Consider the following 21,770-nt stretch of genomic DNA (forward strand, 5'->3'; position numbering starts at 1 on the left):
CCTTCTCAGGAAGTCAGCATGGATTTCATCAAATACATATGAGCTTTCCATCATATAAACAGTGCAGGGGGTTCCTTTTCATGGCCTGCTGGTGGAGAACCATGAAGGCCCTCTCCAATAGGATTATTTATTGAAAAGAATCTGTCTTTCAGAAATCCATACTTCTAACTTCATGTTCTTCTTTGCAAGTAATAATATACTTAATTCCCTGGCATCTTGGAAAAGAAGGAGGAAGAATGACTGCCCCAGAGCTTGGTAAGACAAAGGCTGATTATGAGCCATTGCAGAAATATTATCCTAACAAGTGGATAGTGAGTAGGTGGCTAGGAAGAGACATGAGACCATAGTCAGGAGCAAGAGAAAGGGGGTGGAGAAGAAACGCTATCACAACAGAGTAGGAAAGAAAAGTTTAATTCAGGATCTCCGTTCCTGGGAAAGAAACAACCTAATATGAGATTCTCATCAAAGCCTACAATTCTTATTTTCAACCTACACCCATAATTAAGCATTTATACAAATCCCAACCTAAATAAAGATTTTGTCCCTCAAATGAAAGGCCTAGCAAAACATGGTCACTTGGGAAAAGTCAGTGGAGCTCCATAAACCTTGAATGGTTAAATCTCCACTGAGTATTTAGAAAATCATGCTTTAATCCTATGAAAGGAGACATTGAAAATAGCGACAGATATATAGCTCCTAAGCCATAAAATAAAGACAGGATAATATTTATCTTTGGTTAAAAGGGATTGTTCCTGTGAATTCAGGGCACTTTTCCAATAGAGCACAATGACAAAGGCTGCCAACACTTCAGGGTATGAAAACGCAGCTCTTGGGAAAGTTGGCCTGGTGGTTGTTATCCTTGGAAGAATATACATCAGTTTCTTACTGAGATCCTTCTAAAAGATTTATGCTCCAGAAAAGTGAGGTGCTCAGCCAATTCAATGGGCTCCAGATGGTCAAACAGCAGACAGGCTTTTCCCTTCTTGGATACTTTTTTCCTCTGTGTGACTCTTCTCATCCAGTCATAGGAAGGACTATAAAAGAAACAGTGAGTCTGGTCAATGTGCTGAAAGGCCATTTCATTCAATGGAAGTTATTAACCTACTGACTCTGTAACTCTTGGCCTGCTTCCAGAAGCTTGTGCAAAATACACGCCCTGTCCTTCATATCTGAAGAGAAAACCACTGACCCACTGCCAATAGAACAGAAATTGTGAGTTGTTTTTCCAGACAGGGTGGGTTTGCACTGATCCATCAAGAATCTCTTACTTTCTCTTTCTTATGACCGGTGAGGTTGGGATCATAGGGGAGAGGTCAGGGTTAGGTCTATAAATTTGGCAGATTATCAATATATAGGATGGTGATTTAAGGCACATGAAAGCCACCCGAAGTTGGTTCTCACACCACAGCAACATACGGATTATCTGAAAAACTCGTGATATAGAGAGATCTGACCTCACTGCCAGAGATTCTAATTTACCAGGAATGAACCTGAATAATCTCTATTTTTAACAACATCCCTGGTGATTCCTGGATCATGCACTGTTGATCAAGATTCTTGAAGAAGTATCCTAGGAAAAAGGACTAGAGTATGAATGCCCAGGACACAAGAGCTTATCTTTGCAAGATGGTATAACCATTCTTAGGGTCATTAAATAGTTTTCTCTGTGCAAAGTTACCTAGTAGATATAAAACGCTAGTCTCATTAGCACTGAGTTCCTAGTAACTGAGTTCACCAACAGGGCCATCACTACTCTCTCCCCCAAACAGTGCGCTCATCATGTCGAAAGAAACGTGTGCCACTCTTACATGCTGGATATGTCGATGAGGCTGATGTGCTTTTCATACCCTAGTTGACTAGTTACTTCCCGGAACTCTTCAGTCATACGGATCAAACCAAGGTCCAAATTAAACTCTGCAGGAAACTTGAGAATCCAGTACCTGAAAGGCATCAAGTATTTTTGATGAAGAGAAGATTTCAAGCTAGACCTTTATGGAGACTATTGTATCATTTTACAGATTACGTTTAACAATGAACCCAGGACCATACCCCAAATTAGCAATCTCCTATTCCCCACCGATGACGTGGGGTCTCACTCTTCCCTCCTTCAATCAAGGACCCAAGTCTACCACTCCCACTCTGAGCCTCTCTTTCTGACCCTAAGTCCTGAACATCTGGGCTCGCATCTAAGTGCTGAACCACAGCCGAAATCAAACCCTTCCCCCAACTTATGGCAACTAGATGGGAAAGCTTATGGTGGGGAAATAGAAAGATAAAATGAATTTACTCTTTCCAAGAGCTAGTTTCATTCCCTAAGCACATTTGCTACTGCTTGGTCTCTAAAAGAAAGATAAATTCTACTCCCAGGAAGAGAGGAAGGCCAATTTAAATAAAATCAATAAAGGGGGGAATCTGAGTCAATTCTATTGCCAGACTAGGTCTACTGTCTGGGCAGAAAGAAATTGTCAACAATTCCAGAACCATACCCTACAAGACAATTACATGTATATTTACCTCATGAAGTAGCAGATCTTTAACCGAAATTCATCACAGCTTTCTCCACTGGCATCTCGATACGTACACTAGTTAAAGAAAAAATCCCTGCACCTTGTTTCCTTTGCCCACACCTGCAGCTGTTTGACCAATTTAGATGAATTCCTAATAAGAAGGCCATCCTGGGGACATTTGGGTTATGTGGACATTCAAATGGGAAGACAATGGGCTCTGACGATGTCAGCACTGAATAATTGTCATCTACACACTACCCCTCAATATTGAGATCTGGGGACTAGGATCTTGCTCACTTTCAGGGACCTCTGTTCAGGGTTAATGTCCCCTTACCCTTTCTGCATCCCCTTCTGCCCTGAGGTTGTAGGGAGGACGGAGGGAAGAAGTAGGAAGGGGAGGAAGCTTGCAATGAGCAGATGGACGCCCACGTGACCCTCAGAATCATTTGACAGACCCTCTGCCTTTCAGGCTCCTCCTACCCTGTAAGTCTTCCCAGTCATCTGCAAGGTCCCCTGGGCTTGAAGTAGGCCGAGACTGTAGGAACCAATATTAGTGATTACATAATAAACATTAGATCTCCGGGAAAAAAACATCCTTATAAATCTGAGACTGTTTTTTCATTTTGGACCATTCAGCTTTCAACCACCTTTCAGGACTGCTGTGTGTTCAAAAGTGGTAGACTGCTAAAAGCCCTTATTATAAAATTGGAGTTTCTACTATTTTTTTTTTGCTTTTATATCAGAAGGAAATCTGAAATTAAGATCAACCAACAAATCGCAATAAACTTGCTAGAATGTTCTTTGTGTCTTGTAAGCAAGGAAAGATGTGAAAACTCAGGTGGTGTCTGTGCCTGAGCCAGATCCTATTATTTTGGCTGGCATTTCCATGTGTCTAAACTGTATCCTCTACGTCCATCATTTTGCTATCCTAAAAGGAATAAATTAGGTCTGGAATCAGTGTTGACTATTCTTTCATTGTACTAACAGCAGAAATGTTTAAGTCAAGTTAGAAGCATTCAGCCTATAGCTTCTGTTTCATTTTATATCTAGTGATTATTTTTAAGTAGAGCCAAAACATCCAGATGGATAGTCAACTGTTTGGTCCATCATCCAGATGTCTTGTCTAGACATCTATAGATATCCACAAAACAGCTGGATAACTGACTAAAGACTATTTATTCATCTTAATTTACTGGCTTTTGTTAGACGCTCTATCTAAATACAGAACTTGATTTATGATTGTAGAAGTTACACGGTAGTTGAAAAGATATATGCAGAGAAGTTTTTCTGCCAATTCAGTGGAAGATAAATACCATCGGTGCATCAGTAGAACTATTCTTGGCAAATAACTATTATTCAGCTCTCCATTGTCATCTGTTAAAAAATAAAATAAAATGAGGGGTGAGGAGACAACAGTACTACTCTTCTCTTTTTCTAATAACAGTAGAGAAACATTAGTGTCAAAAATTTCTTGTAGACCCAATTATTGTTTTCCTCCTCTTTCCATTGGTACTTTCTTACAAGTTAAGTGGATGTGGGGTTTCACCCACCCTCTGGTGGACTACCAGATTTAGCAAACAGAAATACAGGACACTTAGGTAATCTGAATTAAGGTAAACAACAAATAATTTTTTAGTATAAGTATGACCCATGCATTATTTAGGACATGCTTACACTAAAAATAAACTTTATCTGAAATTCAAATTTAACTGATCATCCTGTATTTTATCTGGCCACCCTACTCTGGTCTAACTCCTCCTGTAATGATCAATTTAAAAAACAATTAAAAAAACAACTCCATTTGTTTTGTACAAATATGACTCCATTTGTTTTGTACAAATGTGACTCCATTTGTACAAAGAATAATCTGAAATGCTGAGGTGGATATGTAAACAACATGAAAAAGCACATAGCTGTAAAGTCTGTAACCTAGTAGGAGATACAAGACATATATGCAAATTAGAATGCAGCAGACTGTGCTATCCACACTTCTGTGATCCAAAAGACCGAGAAATGATCATAGCACCATGGGAAAGTCACAAAGGGCTGTGGGAGGAAGCAATCAGCATTCCTGACAGCAGAGATTAGGAATGGTATAATGAACATCTGAAACAGCACCTGAGCTGAGCCCTGAAGCAGAATTTCAGTGAAGGCACAGAGGTAGAAAGATGCAGGGGATGTTCCAGAAACATTAAGTGGACAGTATGGCTGGCATATTAGCTGTGGGCATTAAAGGGAAGGAAATGCACAGGGCAGTGTTACTAGGGCGATAGATTGGGGTCAATCAAAAAGGACTTAAATGCCAAAGATGGAGACTGAATTCTGTTCCACAGCAACACTCACATCTGAATAGGGAGAAGTGAGAGTATCAAGCTATATCACAGGGAGAAAAGGCTCATACCAAACATCTCAATGCACGTGCTCAACAGTTCATCTAATGTTGCTGCTTTTCCAAGCCCGCTTGACCCCATGGTTATTTAGCCGTTGTCAAAAAACTAGATACATTTTCAGCATCAGGTAGACCATCTCCATAATCACACAACTTGGTGATGTCTGTGCTGCTACTGGTTTCTGTCCTTAGTCATACTTCAAGACTCTAAGGAAACAAGAAATGAAAGTTATCAGATTAGAGTTCAGACCTCATTAAGGCATTACTTTTCCACCTAAAAAGATAAGGACTTCCATTGACTGTATCTTTCCCCAAGAAAAGTCTCAGAGTGACAGAGATTATGTCAACCACCATGATGGTAAAATGCCTGCTAAAGTGCTCCTTAGCATATAGGGCACTCCAGAACCACAGAAATGTTCTGTGAGATACCATTCCATTTTGCAGCTGACATTTTTTTAATATAATATCTTATGTTTTCTTCATATTCTTAAGTGATAAGAGAGACATTCAAGAATATTATAAATGTTACTTGGTTTAATATTATTACAAGTATATAGAAGGAGGTAAATTTTGAAGTGCAAATATATTGATGAGCATCATCCTCAATGATCATATAAACATTCAACAACTGATTTAAAAAATCTTACTTGCCTGATTTCTCTAATAGTAACATTAATAGTAGTAGTGAAAGTATTAACAAAAACCTACTGAACACTCACATCACGTACCAGGCACTCTACCAAATGCTTTATATATTATCCAACTTAACCTTCATAATAATACTGTTATGATCAACACAATGATACTTCATAACAGTGCTTCCAAACGATAGTAATTATTACTCCCAGTTTACAGATGAGGTCATGGATTTGCAGAGATGCAGCAACTAGTCTAAAACCACACAATTAGTAAGGTCTAGAATCAGGACTCCACTGTAAAATAAAGCTTTTAGTTTCCTTTGCCCCCTTTCATTGCTCTCTCAAGTATGGATATCATAAACTGTCATAATTTTGTCCCCTAATCTAGTCAGAAAGAGAACCTAGCCAAATGATCTGTCACCTAGGTAGAAGAAATATGTGGGTATGACAGAGGTCCCATGTTACAGCACTGTCATGGGAAAAATGGGGATTAGAAACCTCTTAAAGTTCCTCATACTGGACGTACTGCTGTTGGAAACACCATCACTTTGTTTTACAGAGTCCTCGTGGCAGCTCCATATAGGGCCTAAAGAAGGTCAGAGGTCATCATGATGTAAGACAGTTATCTACTTTGGGCAGTTTAATAGGTAAATGTGGCCACTGGGCATGAATCTCTTAAGCTGTTTGAAATCAATGTCTATTTTACTTTCAAAATGTGATTATTCAACTGGTAAGCATTGAGGACCCGACAAATGCCAGGCACCGGGCTAAGCACTGAGGCTGCTAAGATGAACAAATCATTGTCCCACCCCTGCCTTCAGTAGGCTCAAAGTCAACTTCAGAAAGCAAACACATGAATGAATAGGGGAAAAAAGCTAATGTTCCTGTGTATGGTTGTGTTAGTGCAATCAGACCCCAAAGAGTGACAGTTGAGTGGGTCTGTGCAATAGGCATATAACTTTAAGGAAAATTTTTTACCATGTATTATTTCTGTGTAAAAACCATATTCTTGTGCTGAAGGTGCCATGCTCAAGGCATAAAAAGTTGGATTATTTCCCATGTGCGGTAAAAAATAACAGAAACACTGGATCAGGGCTCTCCCACTTCTGCTACTCAAATGATTTGTGAAAGGGAAATATTAAAGATGTCTGGAACCAACTCTTTTTACATCTCTTCACCAAGTTACCTAATCGGTGAGGCTTTTCCTGACCACCCTATTTAAAACAATAAGACCGGGGCACCTGGGTGGCTCAGTCGTTAAGCATCTGCCTTCGGCTCAGGTCATGATCCCAGGGTCCTGGGATCAAGCCCCGCATCGGGCTCCCTGCTCAGCGGGAAGCCTGCTTCTCCCTCTCCCTCTCCCCCTGCCTTGTGTTCCCTCTCTCTGTGTGTCAATTAAATAAATAAATAAAATCTTAAAAAAAAAAATCTAAAAATTTAAAAAAATAAAACAACAAGACCTCTCTCCCCATACTCACCTCCTACTTGGCATGCCCTACCTCACCTCCCGGATTTATTTTTCTTCATAACAGTTTTCCCCATATGACATACTATATATTTTACTTGTTTATTTGTTTTGAAATCTCTCTAGCACTATAAACATAAGCTCTATGAATGCAGGGATTTTTGTGTTTTCTTCTCTGGTGTACTCCCCAGCTCCAAAGATTTTGTCCCTCACAGAGAAGATACTAAGAAAAGCATTTGATGAATTAGTGAATTGATGAAGAAATGAATAAAATATAAAACTGTAAAAAGTTTGCCTTTGAGTAACTATATATTTGTATGCACGTGTACTATAAATGTTTTAGTTTGTTTTAGCAATTTAAATCAGCGTTTAGTAAACATGCTGGGACAGAAGTTCCTGCCAGCTTTCTAGACTTGATAGGATCTTTCTGCATTCATAATAAGAACTTGGTATCTCTTCCAGGACATTTTGGGGGCAGCACTTCTCTTATTTCCCTAATGTAAATTCTGTCAATCCCATTAAAAGTCAAGATTGGACAATTGACAAGTCTGATTCCCCTTCACGTCTATACAGACACTTTTTATCTTGTTAACACTTGTTACTGAAGAGTAAATATATTACTTAGAACCAAACAGCCTAGATTAACTAAACTAGAGTCTCAAGTCAATACCAAAATTATTCAGCTGTTCTACTTGAGGATGGTATTACCCTTCCATAAGGGGTTGGAAATAACCTGGTACCAAAGACCTGTCACCATGTTTGGAGTTATATTTGTGATCCGCAGTGAAGCCAGCATGTGAAAGCCAGGGGGGCCAGACTATCCAGTTACAATCTGTTTCTGCAATCAGGAGATGGGTCTGTGCCCCTGCTTAGCGTTCTGTCACCTACACATGTACCTGAGGTCTCATTTTATATGTATGGCTATTATTGTGTCTAGAACTGCTTTTTCAACAGTAAAGCTTCTTTATTATAAAAGCAATATAGGGTGATGGGTATTAAGGAGGGCACGTGCTATAATGAGCACTGGGTGTTATAAGTAACTAATGAATCACTGAACACTACATCAAAAACTAATGATGTACTATAAAGTGGCTAACTGAACATAATAATAAAAAAATAAACATAAAAATAAATTTAAAAAACAATATATATTCTCCATTTAAAATAAGACAGTAAGGAAAAAGGAAGGGAAAAAAAGTTACCCATCATCTCATCATCCAAAGACAACTCTTATTAATATCATAGCATGTTTCTTTTAGTTTTCTTAGGCATATTTATCTTGTCAAGCTTTTCACATAATCTACAATAGTTTAAAGAAATACTTACCCACTGGTTTCACCCTGAAAGATCTCCAGGTCTGAAAGAATTTTAAAGGCAGTTATCATCATTGGAAAAGGCGCTGGGGATGCAGTCTGCAGAACTAGTTTCTCCAATTTGAATAATAAGTACTTTGGAGAACCTGATAAAAGAACGTAAAGAAATCCCCAGAGTTAAAATAATAGAAACCCAAAAGAATGCTCATGGTGCTAAAGCATTTCCAAAACCCTTGAGTGATTTTTGTCTAAATTTCATCTACAAAGTCAATTAAAAAAAGAAAAATATTCAAAATAGTTATTTGGTAACATGATATTTTTCAAATCAAGTAGTTTTTTTTTTAATTCAGCCTATTAAAATCCTGCAAATGTGGCAAAATCAAAATTTATACACATAGTGTAAAATACTATTTTGGTCCAAATATACTTCTATTATTGGAGTACTCATTAAGAATTTCCAAACACTGACCTTGGAGTGTTAGTAAATCTCTAGAAGAGTTTGTTGTGGTGATCATCAAACTCTGACTCTAAATCACTCCTGACTGTCTCAACATGAATGTCAATGTTATTTTAGTCCAGGTTGTTCAGTCTCCCAGTGATTTGGGACTTGCTTTAGTGTTGATAGGTACTCTCTGGCTGCAATGAAGAATTATTGCTCCCCAGCACACACATTTTCTCACAAGTTTGAAAAGGACACAATAAGCCAAAATTTCCCCAGGGCTTGAATTACTTCTAAGAGAGAAGTTCTCACTTCAAAAGGGCAATAGAGTTCTACTGGGTGTGATTTCCAAAGGCTATGATGTATTCAGGCAGCAAAAAGGCTTTCATGTTAATGAAAGCCTCTATCTTCAAAAAATCCTCCTGAGGTTGCCTAGGACAATAAGGACTATACTCCCAGTTTTAGAAATAGTAAAAAGGAGCCAACTCCATGCAGCTGTCCATTAAGAGACATAAATTAGCACCCCAGTCTCTTGACTCAGAATCTTGGATTGGATTTCCATATTAGATAAGCAAATGGGGAAAGTTTTAGTTACCTCTGAGTAAAATGCCATTAATGCTCCTTACTTTACTAGATTGTTGAAGGAGTTTCAGAGGTAACGTAAAATCTACCCACTGTATGTCCTTTAAAACACTAGGTGTTCAGGGATGCCTGGGTGGCTCAGTCGGTTAAGCGTCTGCCTTCAGCTCAGGTCATGATTCCAGGGTCCTGGGATCAAGTCCCGCATCGGGCTCCCTGCTCAGCAGGGAGCCTGCTTCTCCCTCTCCCTCTGCCTGCAGCTCCCCCTGTTTGTGCTCTCGCTCTCTCATCTCTCTCTCTGACAAATAAAGTCTTAAAAAAAAATTAAAAACAAAAACAAAAACACTAGGTGTTCAGGAAAGGTATCTCCCTTTGCCCACACTATCTCTTCCCTTCCAGTATTTAAGGGTTTCTAAGTTGAGGACTTAGGTGAAGTAGAGGACATATGATTGAAGTGACAGGAAAGAGATGTTAAGTTAGAGAAGGAAGAGGAAACAGGAGAAAAAATATTGTGACATTAGAGCTTCTAGGAGTAGGGCAGGTGGCCTCATCAGCAATGCAATCTCATTCTCGAAAGTTCTCAAGCCAAAGTAAAGTAATGACTGTCAGAGATGTTGTAGGCTTAATTCCCAGATGGTGTCTAGGAAGCATGCCAGAATGACAGCAAAGGTTGCTCCTGGCTCCAGGACTGCACGATTTATAAGGTGAAATATTGTATCTAGTAAGTATTCAATAAATAGTTTTGAAATGATGTTGGCCATATTAGAACTTCCAAAGGTAGTCTTGTCTATAGCATTCTCTCTACTGCAAAAAAAACTAACAAAAACCCTTAAAGACTCTTCCCTCCTAATGGCAGATACTGTCTTTATGTATAAATGACCACAAACAGGTCTTTGCTTTTATATGACCTTCATACGGAGATAAGGGGGTGTCTCTAAATGCCTAAATCCTTAGTGAAAATGAGTGCTAATGATCACAAACCTTTAAGCCTTAAGGATTAACATAGCATTTGTTGTTCTGGCCACCTTCAAGCTTAATCTCCCTTTCTCACCACAGACATGAGATTTGAAAGGTGCTGTGATTATATTCTCTGAGACTCCATTGGAGAATCAAGACTATTAAGTTCAGTAAGAGAAATGAATCAAAACCCTGAAAAACAATGAAGTTATTTGACAAATACTGAGGATCTATTAGATACCAGATACTAAGCAAGATACTAGAGTAGGCTGGTAGAAGAGATTAGGAGCAAACAGAGAGGATAAATTGGTGAGCAAGAAAGACATAATTCTTATACTCTAGCAAAGAATTAAACAAGTAATTACAATAAAGTATCCCAGGAAGGGGAGGAGCACTACGTTAATTCGGAGCCAAAGGAGTTTTAGCGAAGCAAAGAGTGAATGAGAAAACGGCAATTATGAAAAGCTGAAAGACATTTAGAATGATTGAAGTATTGACAAGTGGCAAGACATGAGACTAAGAAGTCTGTATGAGTAGCTCATGAACAGTATTATAAGCTATATGAAGGAGTATGGGCTTTATCTGAAAGGCAATGGGAAACCATGATTTCAAAAATGAATAAGAGGGTGACATGATCCTATCTAGATTTTTTAAAGATCCCTCCAGCTGCAGTATGGAAAAGAGATTAGTAGAGACATATACAGATGATGCTGAAACCAGTTAGTAGTCAATTATGACCATCTAGGCAAGAGATGATTGTTATCTAAACCAGTGTGTGGCAATAGAGATGAAGAGGACTGGTTGGTTACAGAATATAATTTGAAGATAGATCCAACAAGATTTGCTGATCAAATGGCTTTGGGGATTGAGCAGAAAGGAGGACTCAGGGATAATTTCCACGTTTCTAGCTAGATATTTGGTTGGGTTATGAAGCCACTCCCCTGAGATTGAGAAATTGAGAGGAAGAGGAAGGAAGTTCATGTTGGACAAATGATGAGTTCATTTTTAGATGTGTTGAGTTAGAGATGTCTGAGACATCCAAAGGGAAATGTTGACTTAGTTTCTGGATACCTATTACAGTCTTCTGAATTGACACCTGACCATATTTAAGCTCTAAGAATCAGTGGAAAGGAAAATTTAAGGAACAGGAGAAAAAGAATTTAATATATATAACAAGGTCCCTGAGAGGACAGAAGTCATGGACCCATGCATAGCTGGAGGGATTTACCTTGCATAAGGTAGCAGGCCACCTTTTTCAATTTAACAGCAGGAAAGAGGGGGGAAATGGATAGAGGTATAGATAGATTTGTCCTTTTGATAGCGGAGAGTCAAGGAAGTTTCTGTCTAATGACTCATTTACTCTAAAAAGAAGGAGACAAGGTCATCTGCTGGAAGATCTGAGGTTTATCAAGAGAAAAAAATATACAACAGATGTTATAAAGCACAGAAGAAAGAAACCAGAATTACTGGGCTATTTCCCATTATTTCCATTGAAAAGGCTGATGTTTTTCTTCTGGAGTTTGTTTTGAGAGAAATTAATTTCGTGTTCCCTGTTCCCTGGGTGACATCATTCACTTGTGCCACGTTTCTGAAATTATTTAACTTTTCTGGAACAACTTATACAGCAAGTTCCTTCTTTATGGAGCAGGCGATTCTGAGTTAATGCCGTTATGGTCCAGTCACATGTGGTTTCCATAACTCAGAGCTAAAGCATGGTTGGCATTTGCTAGGTAGTTTCCTCACAAGGGCATGCGTCCCTCCCATTTCACCTAGCTTTGCTTCAAATAGTGAAGAAGACAGACACTATTGGAGAAATCATTTGTCTCCCACCCTTTGTCTTGATCCAGGATACTGCATTTGGGCATCTACAGCCTCAGCCACCATCCCCATATCCTGCACTTTCCTTGCCAGGATTTCTGTATCTCTGCCCCACCCCCCACGCACACTCACCAATGCCCTCATTATCCATTACCTCTAAAAAAGGTCATAAATCACAAGATACATTACTGTTTCTTCTCAGTTCACTCTTCGTATCTGGAATTCTTTGCTGATTTCTGTATTGGTCTTGTTTTAATTGTAATTTTCCTTCTCACTTCTTCCCACATCGCCTCTCAGTTATTTGAATTTCTCTTTCTACCTTATTTCCTCCAATCAGTTACTCTTCTTATCGTACTCTCACAGCCTCATGGTTGTCACTGTCAAAGCTGATTCTATCACAAACCAACTGGGACAGTACATACTGAGGAAATGAGTCCAATGCTTACAGCAAAGTTACAACATTTTAAGTGGGCCATCATGATGACCCAGAGAATCAAGTATCCCACATTTATAGAGTGGAGAAATATTCCCAAAGGTTATATAACAATGACATACGGAGTCGCCGTGGAAAATATTTTCTCAACTCTAGAGTAATTTTTTTCATTCTTGCCTTGGATGGATTTATTCAATGTGATAATGAGGTTTTCCTGGGTTTTAAAATTTTGTTGTTGTTTGTTTTTCTCCTGCATAGAGCTTTTCCTAAATCAATAGGGCATTAATAAACAATACTGTTATGGATTTTAGAAAACAAAGTAATAATATCTTCTTCAAATACTACTTGTTGGTGGCATGTAATGTGATACACATAATGTTGGGAAAATTACCTGTATTATGTTTAAATCTTATAACACCCCGAAAGCGAAATATTATTCTCCCCATTTCATAGATGAGGAAATTAAGGCCTACGGAGGTTAAGTTACTTGTCCTATCATGTTACTAGTTTAGTGGCAAAGCCAGCTTTGACTATGAAAATTTATATTTTTTCTACTACCCACACAAATCTTAGCTGTTGTTAAGGCTTGCCTATTAGATAAATTTCTGGGCATTGTCTAGAACAAATGTGTACTATGTCCTCTGCATAGCTTCTAAGCATTCTATCACTGGCTCCATTGTCTGAAGATGAATAACCATTATTATTAGAGCAAGCTTGGCATTTTAGGGACTCACTGGTACCAAATACTGAACGGAAGTCAATAACCAGCTCAGAGCTCATTCCACAAGGCCCCCTTGTAGTTTGGGCTAACAATTAAGTAACAAGGTTAAGATGCATTGTATTTATTTTTTCTTGGTTATTGATATATACTATTGGCAACCAAACAAACATATTTACAGCTATCTGACATGAGTTGAATGAGAAATGAGAATATTGAAGAAGCTCTAGTAATAAATATGAAATTCCAAAGTCCAACTGAGGAGGTATTTTCCTAGCATTTGGCTGAAGCTAAACACGGAAGAGAACCGATATATACACATATTAGACATTTGCAATCAGATGGTTTCCAGATGGACACATTCAACTCCATGGAAATGTTATGACCTACTATGGCAACTCTAGTGTTTAAATGGTAAATAATATCCCAAAATAAGATTCAGAACTAGAAAATATTTAGCTTAGAAGTTAAAATTTTAAGCCTTGGGAAAACAGTTTTTGTGAAGACCAGTGTTTTCTTCAGCATTATATTCATAAGAATCTTGTCTGTGGCACTAATGCTTGGGAAGGACCTGGTTCCAAATCCCTTGAAAAGAAGTCACGTCCCCTTGTTCATTTACTCCAGAGTGAGCGTGATGATGATGATGATGATGAGTGGAGGAGAAGAAGGAAGAAGTCATCGTTTTGAATGCTGTCTGTGCCATCACGGTGCTGAGTGCTTTACCCATTGAACTCTGGGAGGCCAGTATTCTCCCCAGAAATCTAGCAACAAATAAAACACAGCTAAAGCTTGTTATTTAATTGTTACCAAAAAAATGCAAGGAAGCCACATGGGATGAGCTCTGAGCTGGTTATTCACTTCTGTTCCGTACTTGGTACCAGCACTAACATGGTCATGCCTACATGTGCCCACCAGGAGCAAGAAGACATTTTCAGTAACTGGCATGAGTAAATAACTCTTAGGGATCCACCCACTGAGGCCAGAGGACAATCTCATGGGTTAGAATCTACACAAAGGAGGCTCCAAGAGAATGAAGATACTATACAGAAAGCCTCTAAGAAACAGCCTGCAGTATAATCTCTCTCTAACCTACCATCCTTCTGTGCTGGGGGTGGAAGCTGCTATCTTTGAGAACACTAGGAAAGCATTTTAAATTCTGAGTTCTAAGTTGTTTCATAGGAATGCAGCAAGAAGCACTAACATAATGAAGAACTGACTTCAAAAGTATCTCCATGCTCACAGAAAGGCATTTGTTTGGTTGAGAAAAAAAAAGAAAGGCCAATGATTATTAAATATCTACTAAATATTAAGTGCTATGATATGGGCTGGAGATGTAAAGAGCTCATTTAAGGAGCCTACATCCCATTTCAGTTTACAGATTATAAACCTATTATTATAAAACAACAAGCCCATTAAGTCCAGTCCTAGAGAAACATGCCCTGGGTGTTATGGGAGCACAAAAGTGGGATAAAATTTAACCGAAGAGAGCTGGGAAGGCTTCCTGAAAAGGAGACATCTGAGAATATTAAGTTTTATGGGTCACAAAACTAGAACAGAAAATACCAGCTAAATTCAGTGGTGTCGGACAGCAAAGCAACCAGAAATATCTGAGCTTGATTCTAGAATTGGGCAAGAGATTGATATCATCAAACTGTTATCAAGAAACTTACCCCCACAGGAGAAAAGAACACATATAAGACAATACTTAGAACAAGAACAGTAAAATGATTGGGATGCACTGAGTTCTGAACTGTCATTGGATTTTTTAAAAAGTGTAAGTAAATGGATACATTATGAAAAGCATGGAGACGGTACAACGCTGCTTTATTAGTATTAATGTTATTATCCAATTTTACTATTGACAGTGATAAGATTTATTTTTTAGATTTTATTTGTATTTTTTAATTTAAATTCAATTAACATATAGTGTATTATTAGTTTCAGAGGTAGAGTTCAGTGATTCATCAGTCTCATATACTACCCAGTGCTCACTACATCACATACCCTCCCCAATGTCCATCACCCAGTTACCCCCTTCCTTCACCCCCATCCCCTCCAGCAATCCTCAGTTTGTTTCCTCTGATTAAGAGTCTCTCATGGTTTTCTCCCTCTCTGATTTCATCTTGTTTTATTTTTCCCTCCCTTCCCCTATGATCCCCTGTTTTGTTTCTTAAATTCCACGTATCAGTAAGATCATATGATAATTGTCTTTCTCTGATTGACTTATTTCGCTTAACATCATATCCTTTAGTTTCATCCATGTCATTGCAAATGGCAAGATTTCATTTTTTGATGGCTGAGCAATATTCCATTGTATACATATATACACCATATCTTCTTTATCCATTCATCTGTTGATGGACATCTGGGCTCTTTCCATAGTTGGGCTATTGTGGACATTGCAGCTATAAACATTGGGGTGCAGGTGCCCCTTCAGATCACTACATTTGTATCTTTGGGGTAAATACCCGCTAGTGCAATTGCTGGGTCTTAGGATAGCTCTATTTTCAACTTTTTAAGGAATCTCCGTACTGTTTTCCAGAGTGGCTGCACCAGCTTGCATTCCCACCAACAGTGTAGGAGGGTTCCCCTGTCTCTGCATCCTCACCAATACCTGTCGTGTTCCTGACTTGCTAATTTTAGCCATTCTGACTGGTGTAAGGTAGTATCTCATTGTGGTTTTGATTTGGATTTCCCTGATGCTGAGTGATGTGGTGCATTTTTTCATGTGTCTGTTGGCCATTTGGATGTCTTCTTTGTAGAAATGTCCGTTCACGTCTTCTGCCCATTTCTTGATTCGATTATTTGTTCTTTGGGTGTTGAGTTTGATAAGTTCTTTATAGATTTTGCATACTAGCCTTTTATCCAATTATCTTCTCCCATTCTGTCAGATGCATTTTGTTTTGTTGAGACAGTGATAAGCTTTAAAAGCTAAATTTCTTACACTATTCTAATGCTAACTTTTGTATACATAAATAGACCCAGTTGGGAATGTAATATTCATTTCTCCTTTTTAAGTGAAACTGTGTGTGTTATCATCTAAATGAAAACTTTTGCTCCTATTTAGAAACCAGTATGTTCATGGTACTCTTTTGTGGGATGGTAAAGTCTCAGTTTTAAAACACGTCTCTATCAAGGATTTGGGGCTAGACCTTTTATTGAAAACAATTAAAAGTAAAGCATAGGGACCAAAAAAATGTTTTTGAAATTATTTCCGTACTGTCAATTAAATGTATATAGCCTGAAGGCTATAATTAGAAGACTCCACTTAATGACTTTGTCATTCTCTCTGATTTCACGTGTTTTTCCTACAGCAAATGTTTCTTCCTTTCTCTAAAAGGAAAACAAATCTCAAGAGGTGGTGATATCTCTCTTCTTATTTAAGGCATTAACTAAATTCACCTTACTGCTGAAAAGAAATCCCTGTATATACCAACGAAAGAGAAAATATTAGTGACTAATAAATGTCAGTAGTGGCTTAGGTCCCTATTTAACTTCTCTAAGGCTTGCTTTCATCATCCCTAACACGAGAGAAACAATATTACTCTGTCTTCCTCATCAGAACAAAAAACGCTCTCTTAAAGCTTTAAGAGCACAAAACCCAATGAAAAAAACAAAAAAAAGGAAGTCCTAAAATTACAAAATGTTTCCAACTATATTTGTAAAGTGGTTATTTGGAATTTAGAGTATATTTCCCCACTAGAACAACATTATACATGGATTAATAGCATATTACATACAGAGGATAAGGAGGTTGGTGGGCATCTGTCAAAATGCTGAAAAGAACTTTTGGAATTCTCATGGAGTTTAGAGGTTGATGGTACTAATTTTTAATATGCCGAATTACCCTTCGGAAATTGTGTAACTGCTAGAAACATGAATCAGATGGGTTTATTAGAGGATCTAGAGAGACACAGGAAGAGGAAAAAAAAAGGGAGAGGATGGTTCCTTTTCACAAAGTAACTATTAAAGAGTTGGAGGAGGCAAAGGATTGGAAATAAGGGTTTTGTTGATACAGCTATAAAAAAGGGAGAATTAATGAATTAGAGCTAAACTGTTAGCAGTTTAAGTAAACAGGAGGTATCTTTCCTGGCCGAAACCAGAAACAAACAAAAAACACCAGCTCCCCATTGGCCAACTCTCTTATCTCTCCCATCCTTGATGGCCAAGTAGAATTTGCTGGATTGGTTCCACCCCCTCTTCAGACCACCCAAATCAAGCTCTGTCCAGTTCTCCCCTCACTCCCCACTCCCACACTTCACTAAAACTACTCTGACGGAGTCACCACGTTTATGCTAAGGCTCAGCAGCCTTGTGTTACCTCTTAGCCACACTCCCCCTGAAATTCTTCCCTTGGATGGTTTTCCTGGCAACTTCTCTTCCCTGGTTCTCCTCCTGTGCCTCTGGTCACACCTTCTCAGTCACACACAGACTCCTCTCCTGCTGCTGGGGGTCCACAGGTATCTGTGCCTGGACTTTTCTTCTCACCTCAGATTCTCCATGAATTAACTCATCCACAACCATGGCTTCAACTACCACTTCCATGTCAGTAACTCCAAATCAGACTGAGGCCAGCTGCATGGTGTACCATAGAGAGCCAAGAGTGGGGGCTGCCACTTAATACTGGGGGCCTTTGGGAAAGTTTTATTTAACTTGAGGGTAGGTTTTCATACCTTACCATCATACATTGCTAGTGGAGATATGAAATGATGTGTCCACTTTGGAAAACAATTTGGAAGTTCCTCAAAAACTTAAACATAGAGTTACCATATGATTCAGCAAATTCACTCCTAGGTAGATAGATCCCTGAAAGAACTGAAAACTTATGTCCACACAAAAGCTTGTACACAACTGTACAGCAGTATTATTCATAATAGCCCCAAAGTTGAAACAACCCAAATGTCTATGAACTGATAAATAGACGGATAAAATAAAGTATATCTATATGATGGAATTTCATTCAGCCATAAAAATTAATATGGCACTGATACATCCTGCAACATGGGTACACCTTGAAAACCTGATGCTAAGTGAGAAAAGCCAGACCAAAAAAAAAAAAAAAAAAGCCATTTTCTATAATTCCATTTAGATGAAATGTCCAGAATAGACAAAGACTATACTCATGACCTAGACTCTACTCATAGAGACAAAAAGTAAATTAGTGGCTTCCAAGGGCTGAGGGAAGGGAGGCAAAGGAGTAACTACAATGAGTTGAGGGTTTCTTTTTGGGGTGATGAAGATGTTCTGAAGTTTCAGAGTGGCAGTTGTGGTACAACCTTGTGAATAAACTAAAATAATCACTAAGCTATACACTTTAAAGGGACATACAATAGCCTGTGAATTATTATTTCCACTAAAATTTTTTGATTACTTAAAAAATATGTCCTCTCCACTCTCCTAAACTTTTGTACCTGTATCTCCTTCCTTGATGCATGGCTCTGTCTACCTCCCAGTATTCCATGCCAGAAACGAGACCTCCCAGTGCCATCCCTCCATATCCAAGTCTGATCGTCTACCTCCCAAATGCTTCTCATATGGGTCCACCCCTCTTCCCCTCCACTGCCACTCCTGGGTATTTGGAGATGGGGCCTTTGGGAGATAATGAAGTCATGAAGGTACTTTGTTGCTTAAGCCACCCAGTCTACGGTATGTTTGTTACAGCCGCCTGAACTGACCAGGACATCATGCTTTGTACATGTTTTGTTTTGTTTTTAGAATGTTTTCCTTCCCCTCAATATGTCTGTTTGGCAATCACATACTCACTTCTTAAATGCCTACTTGAATTCTTCTCCCTCCCAGGTCCTCCAGGCAGATTTTTGGCACTCAATGTACTGACTTGCGTGAGGCTTTTATGATTTATGTTACCGAATGGATCTGTCTCCCCGGTGGTTTCTTAAGAACCAAACAGTGTCTTTTGTCTTTCTAGCTCTTAACGGAGAAGTACATCTGATATCTGCATATGGTTATCTTGCTCTGCCATCTTATTCTTCCCACATGATCTGCAGACTTTAAATTTGTTGCTCTTCCACTTTTTTCCTCCAATCTTATTTTTGTCTTGATTTTTTTAAATTTTATTGAATGAATTTACTCCTCTTATATTAACATGCCCCTGATGGAATATCAAGACATGCTTCCAGATTTTTATTACAGATTTATGTTATAGAGAATAAAATTACACTGAATACTTCTTCCAGTCATTTTATCATTTGTTTAATAAACAGTTATTTCTGTGCCAGACACTGTGATTAACACCATGGCAGAGGTACAAGATTATATCAGGCACAGATTGTGATCTCAGAGTCCTTAGAATCTAAAGAAGGGGGGGGGCACAAAATAAACAGAAATGACGATACAGGGCATTATGAAAGAGTCACGAGAGAAGTAAAAACTTCTGACTCATAGAGTTGAACTGTGGCCTTAAAGCATGAGTGGGGTTGCACTGAGTGGAGAAAAGGAGAAACCACATGCAAAGAAAAGGACACTGAAAAAGGCAGAGAGCTGTGGAGAAGCAGGAATGCTAACAGAATGGGGAGCTCTTAAAACTGGAATTAAAGAATCTATGTGATCATTCTTTCATTCAAGAAACATTGAGAGGGGGAGAGAGGGCTACCATGTTGTAAGGAGCAGAACTAAAAGCCACTGTGAAGGTCCGTGTGATATAATCCAACGCAGCCCTTTGCTGTGGGTTTGTGCAGGCTTCACGCATTTTAGTCACTTAATGAGTTCTGAGCACAGCTCGACTGATGGGTAAGAGTCTGGACTCTAGAGCCAGACCACTGGGACCAAACTGTACTCTTGTGCTTTCTAGTATGTGGCCTTGGGCACTTTATGTAGTCTTACTGTGTCTCTGTACCTGTATACCTCGATAGTAATAGGATCTATGTTGTAGGGTTGTTACAAGAATTAAATGAGTTAACACGAAATTAGAGAAGGAGACAAACCGTAAGAGACTCTTAACCTCAGGAAACAAACTGAGGGTTGCTGGAGTGGAGGGTGGTGGGAGGGATGGGGTGGCTGGGTGATGGACACTGGGGAGGGTATGTGCTATGCTGAGCACTGTGAATTGTGTAAGACTGATGAATCACAGACACGTACCCTGAAACAAATAATACATTATATGTTAATAAAGTTTCTAAAAATTAATTAAATATTAAAAAACAAAACATTGTTTTATAATTAAATAAAACATCTATAAAATCTACAAATAAAATACTTCAAAAAAAAGAATTAAATGAGTTAATAAAGGTTAAGGGCTTATTAACTGGAACATAGTATATTCTTGGTAAGTGTTAGCTACTATTATTTATTTTCTTCCTGGTAAATGACCAAAAAGTGCCTTCTACCTATGGAATAAAATGATTCGTATTTATATCATTTCTCTCAAAGTTATAAGCCCCATAAGTTGACCTACATATACTCATTTTGCAAAAGAAAGAAATAAGAGAGAAAGAAACAAAGAAACCAGGGGGAAAGGCAGCATAGGCTAGAAATTTGAGTTATGAAGTGAGAACTAGTTTAAATCCCATTTCTACTAACTGTGCTTTAGGCCCACATTTCCTTAAATAAAGATTCCATAATTAGCTTCTTACTATGTAGTATTCATTATTTTGGGAGGACAAAGTAGCTGCCTCTAGACATATAACTCAACCTATTCATATTCACCTATTTATATATATACATATACAATTAATATATATATAAAGTATATATATGTATGTATGTATTAAAGATTTTATTATTTTTTTATTTGCCAGAGAGAGAGAGGAAACACAAGCAGGGGGAAACACAAGAAGAGGGAGAAGCAGGCTCCCCACTGAGCAAGGAGCCCGACGCGGGACTCGATGCCAGGACCCGGGGATCATGACCTGAGCCGAAGGCAGACACTTAATGACTGAGCCACCCATGCGTCCCTCAACTATTCATATTTTTATCGATCGGTTACAATCTATTTTTTGAAGAAATATCTATCAAGCATATAAGTACTTAAGGGGATACACAGACAATACATGTCCCCAAAGAAGTTAAAGAGGAGGAGATTTTAGTAGACTCATATAGCAATCCCAGTAGTATTTCATGTGTACCAAAGAGTCATGAATAGGATCCAAGTCTTGACATTGCAATCATTTTTCTCCAGCATGGGAATAAATGCATATTAGGTTATTAATATCCATAAAAACAATTCTTAAGAGTAGAAATCACACAAAAACATTTCCACCAAAAGTTCTGCTGATGGATCTACTAGTCACAATAAGGATGTTGAAGAGTTGAAATAGTAAGTGAAACCGAGCTGGGCACTAAAATTAGAATGAGAACCTCATCAACTTCTGTGGTAATTTGTGGGGATTTCACAAGTCCCCATGTTCACATAGTTTTAAACCCTCACCAATATCTCGCCACAATATCTCATTTTCAGTGACTTTTTTTCAACACCTCTAATTTCTAGTCCAGGAACCAGGGAATGTATTTATTTATTTATTTAGCTGTCTTAGCACGCTTCAACTATTAATCACATAAA

General features: G+C 38.4%; 1 protein-coding gene across 2 annotated transcripts in view; it reads right to left on the minus strand.

The window, feature by feature from the left end:
* The window catches only part of RASGRP3 (RAS guanyl releasing protein 3), a 97,462-nt gene that overhangs the window by 32,998 nt on the left and 42,694 nt on the right, over window positions 1-21,770 (minus strand). The window contains exons 3-8 of one of the 2 annotated variants that reach the window (XM_081796955.1): window positions 8,326-8,458; window positions 4,909-5,103; window positions 3,779-3,881; window positions 2,515-2,577; window positions 1,809-1,940; window positions 887-1,034 (exon numbers count right to left, since the gene is read on the minus strand). In XM_081796955.1, coding sequence (XP_081653081.1) covers window positions 887-1,034; window positions 1,809-1,940; window positions 2,515-2,577; window positions 3,779-3,881; window positions 4,909-4,978 — 516 coding nt within the window. In that variant the 5' untranslated portion in view covers window positions 4,979-5,103; window positions 8,326-8,458. Of the gene's footprint in view, window positions 1-886; window positions 1,035-1,808; window positions 1,941-2,514; window positions 2,578-3,778; window positions 3,882-4,908; window positions 5,104-8,325; window positions 8,459-21,770 lie in introns of those variants that run through there. The other variant, XM_081796954.1, reaches the window with a different exon arrangement.

This window comes from Leptonychotes weddellii, chromosome 10 (assembly GCF_054177405.1).
Source record: "Leptonychotes weddellii isolate Sample4059 chromosome 10, ASM5417740v2, whole genome shotgun sequence".
In the NCBI taxonomy this organism is placed as follows: Eukaryota; Metazoa; Chordata; class Mammalia; order Carnivora; family Phocidae; genus Leptonychotes; species Leptonychotes weddellii.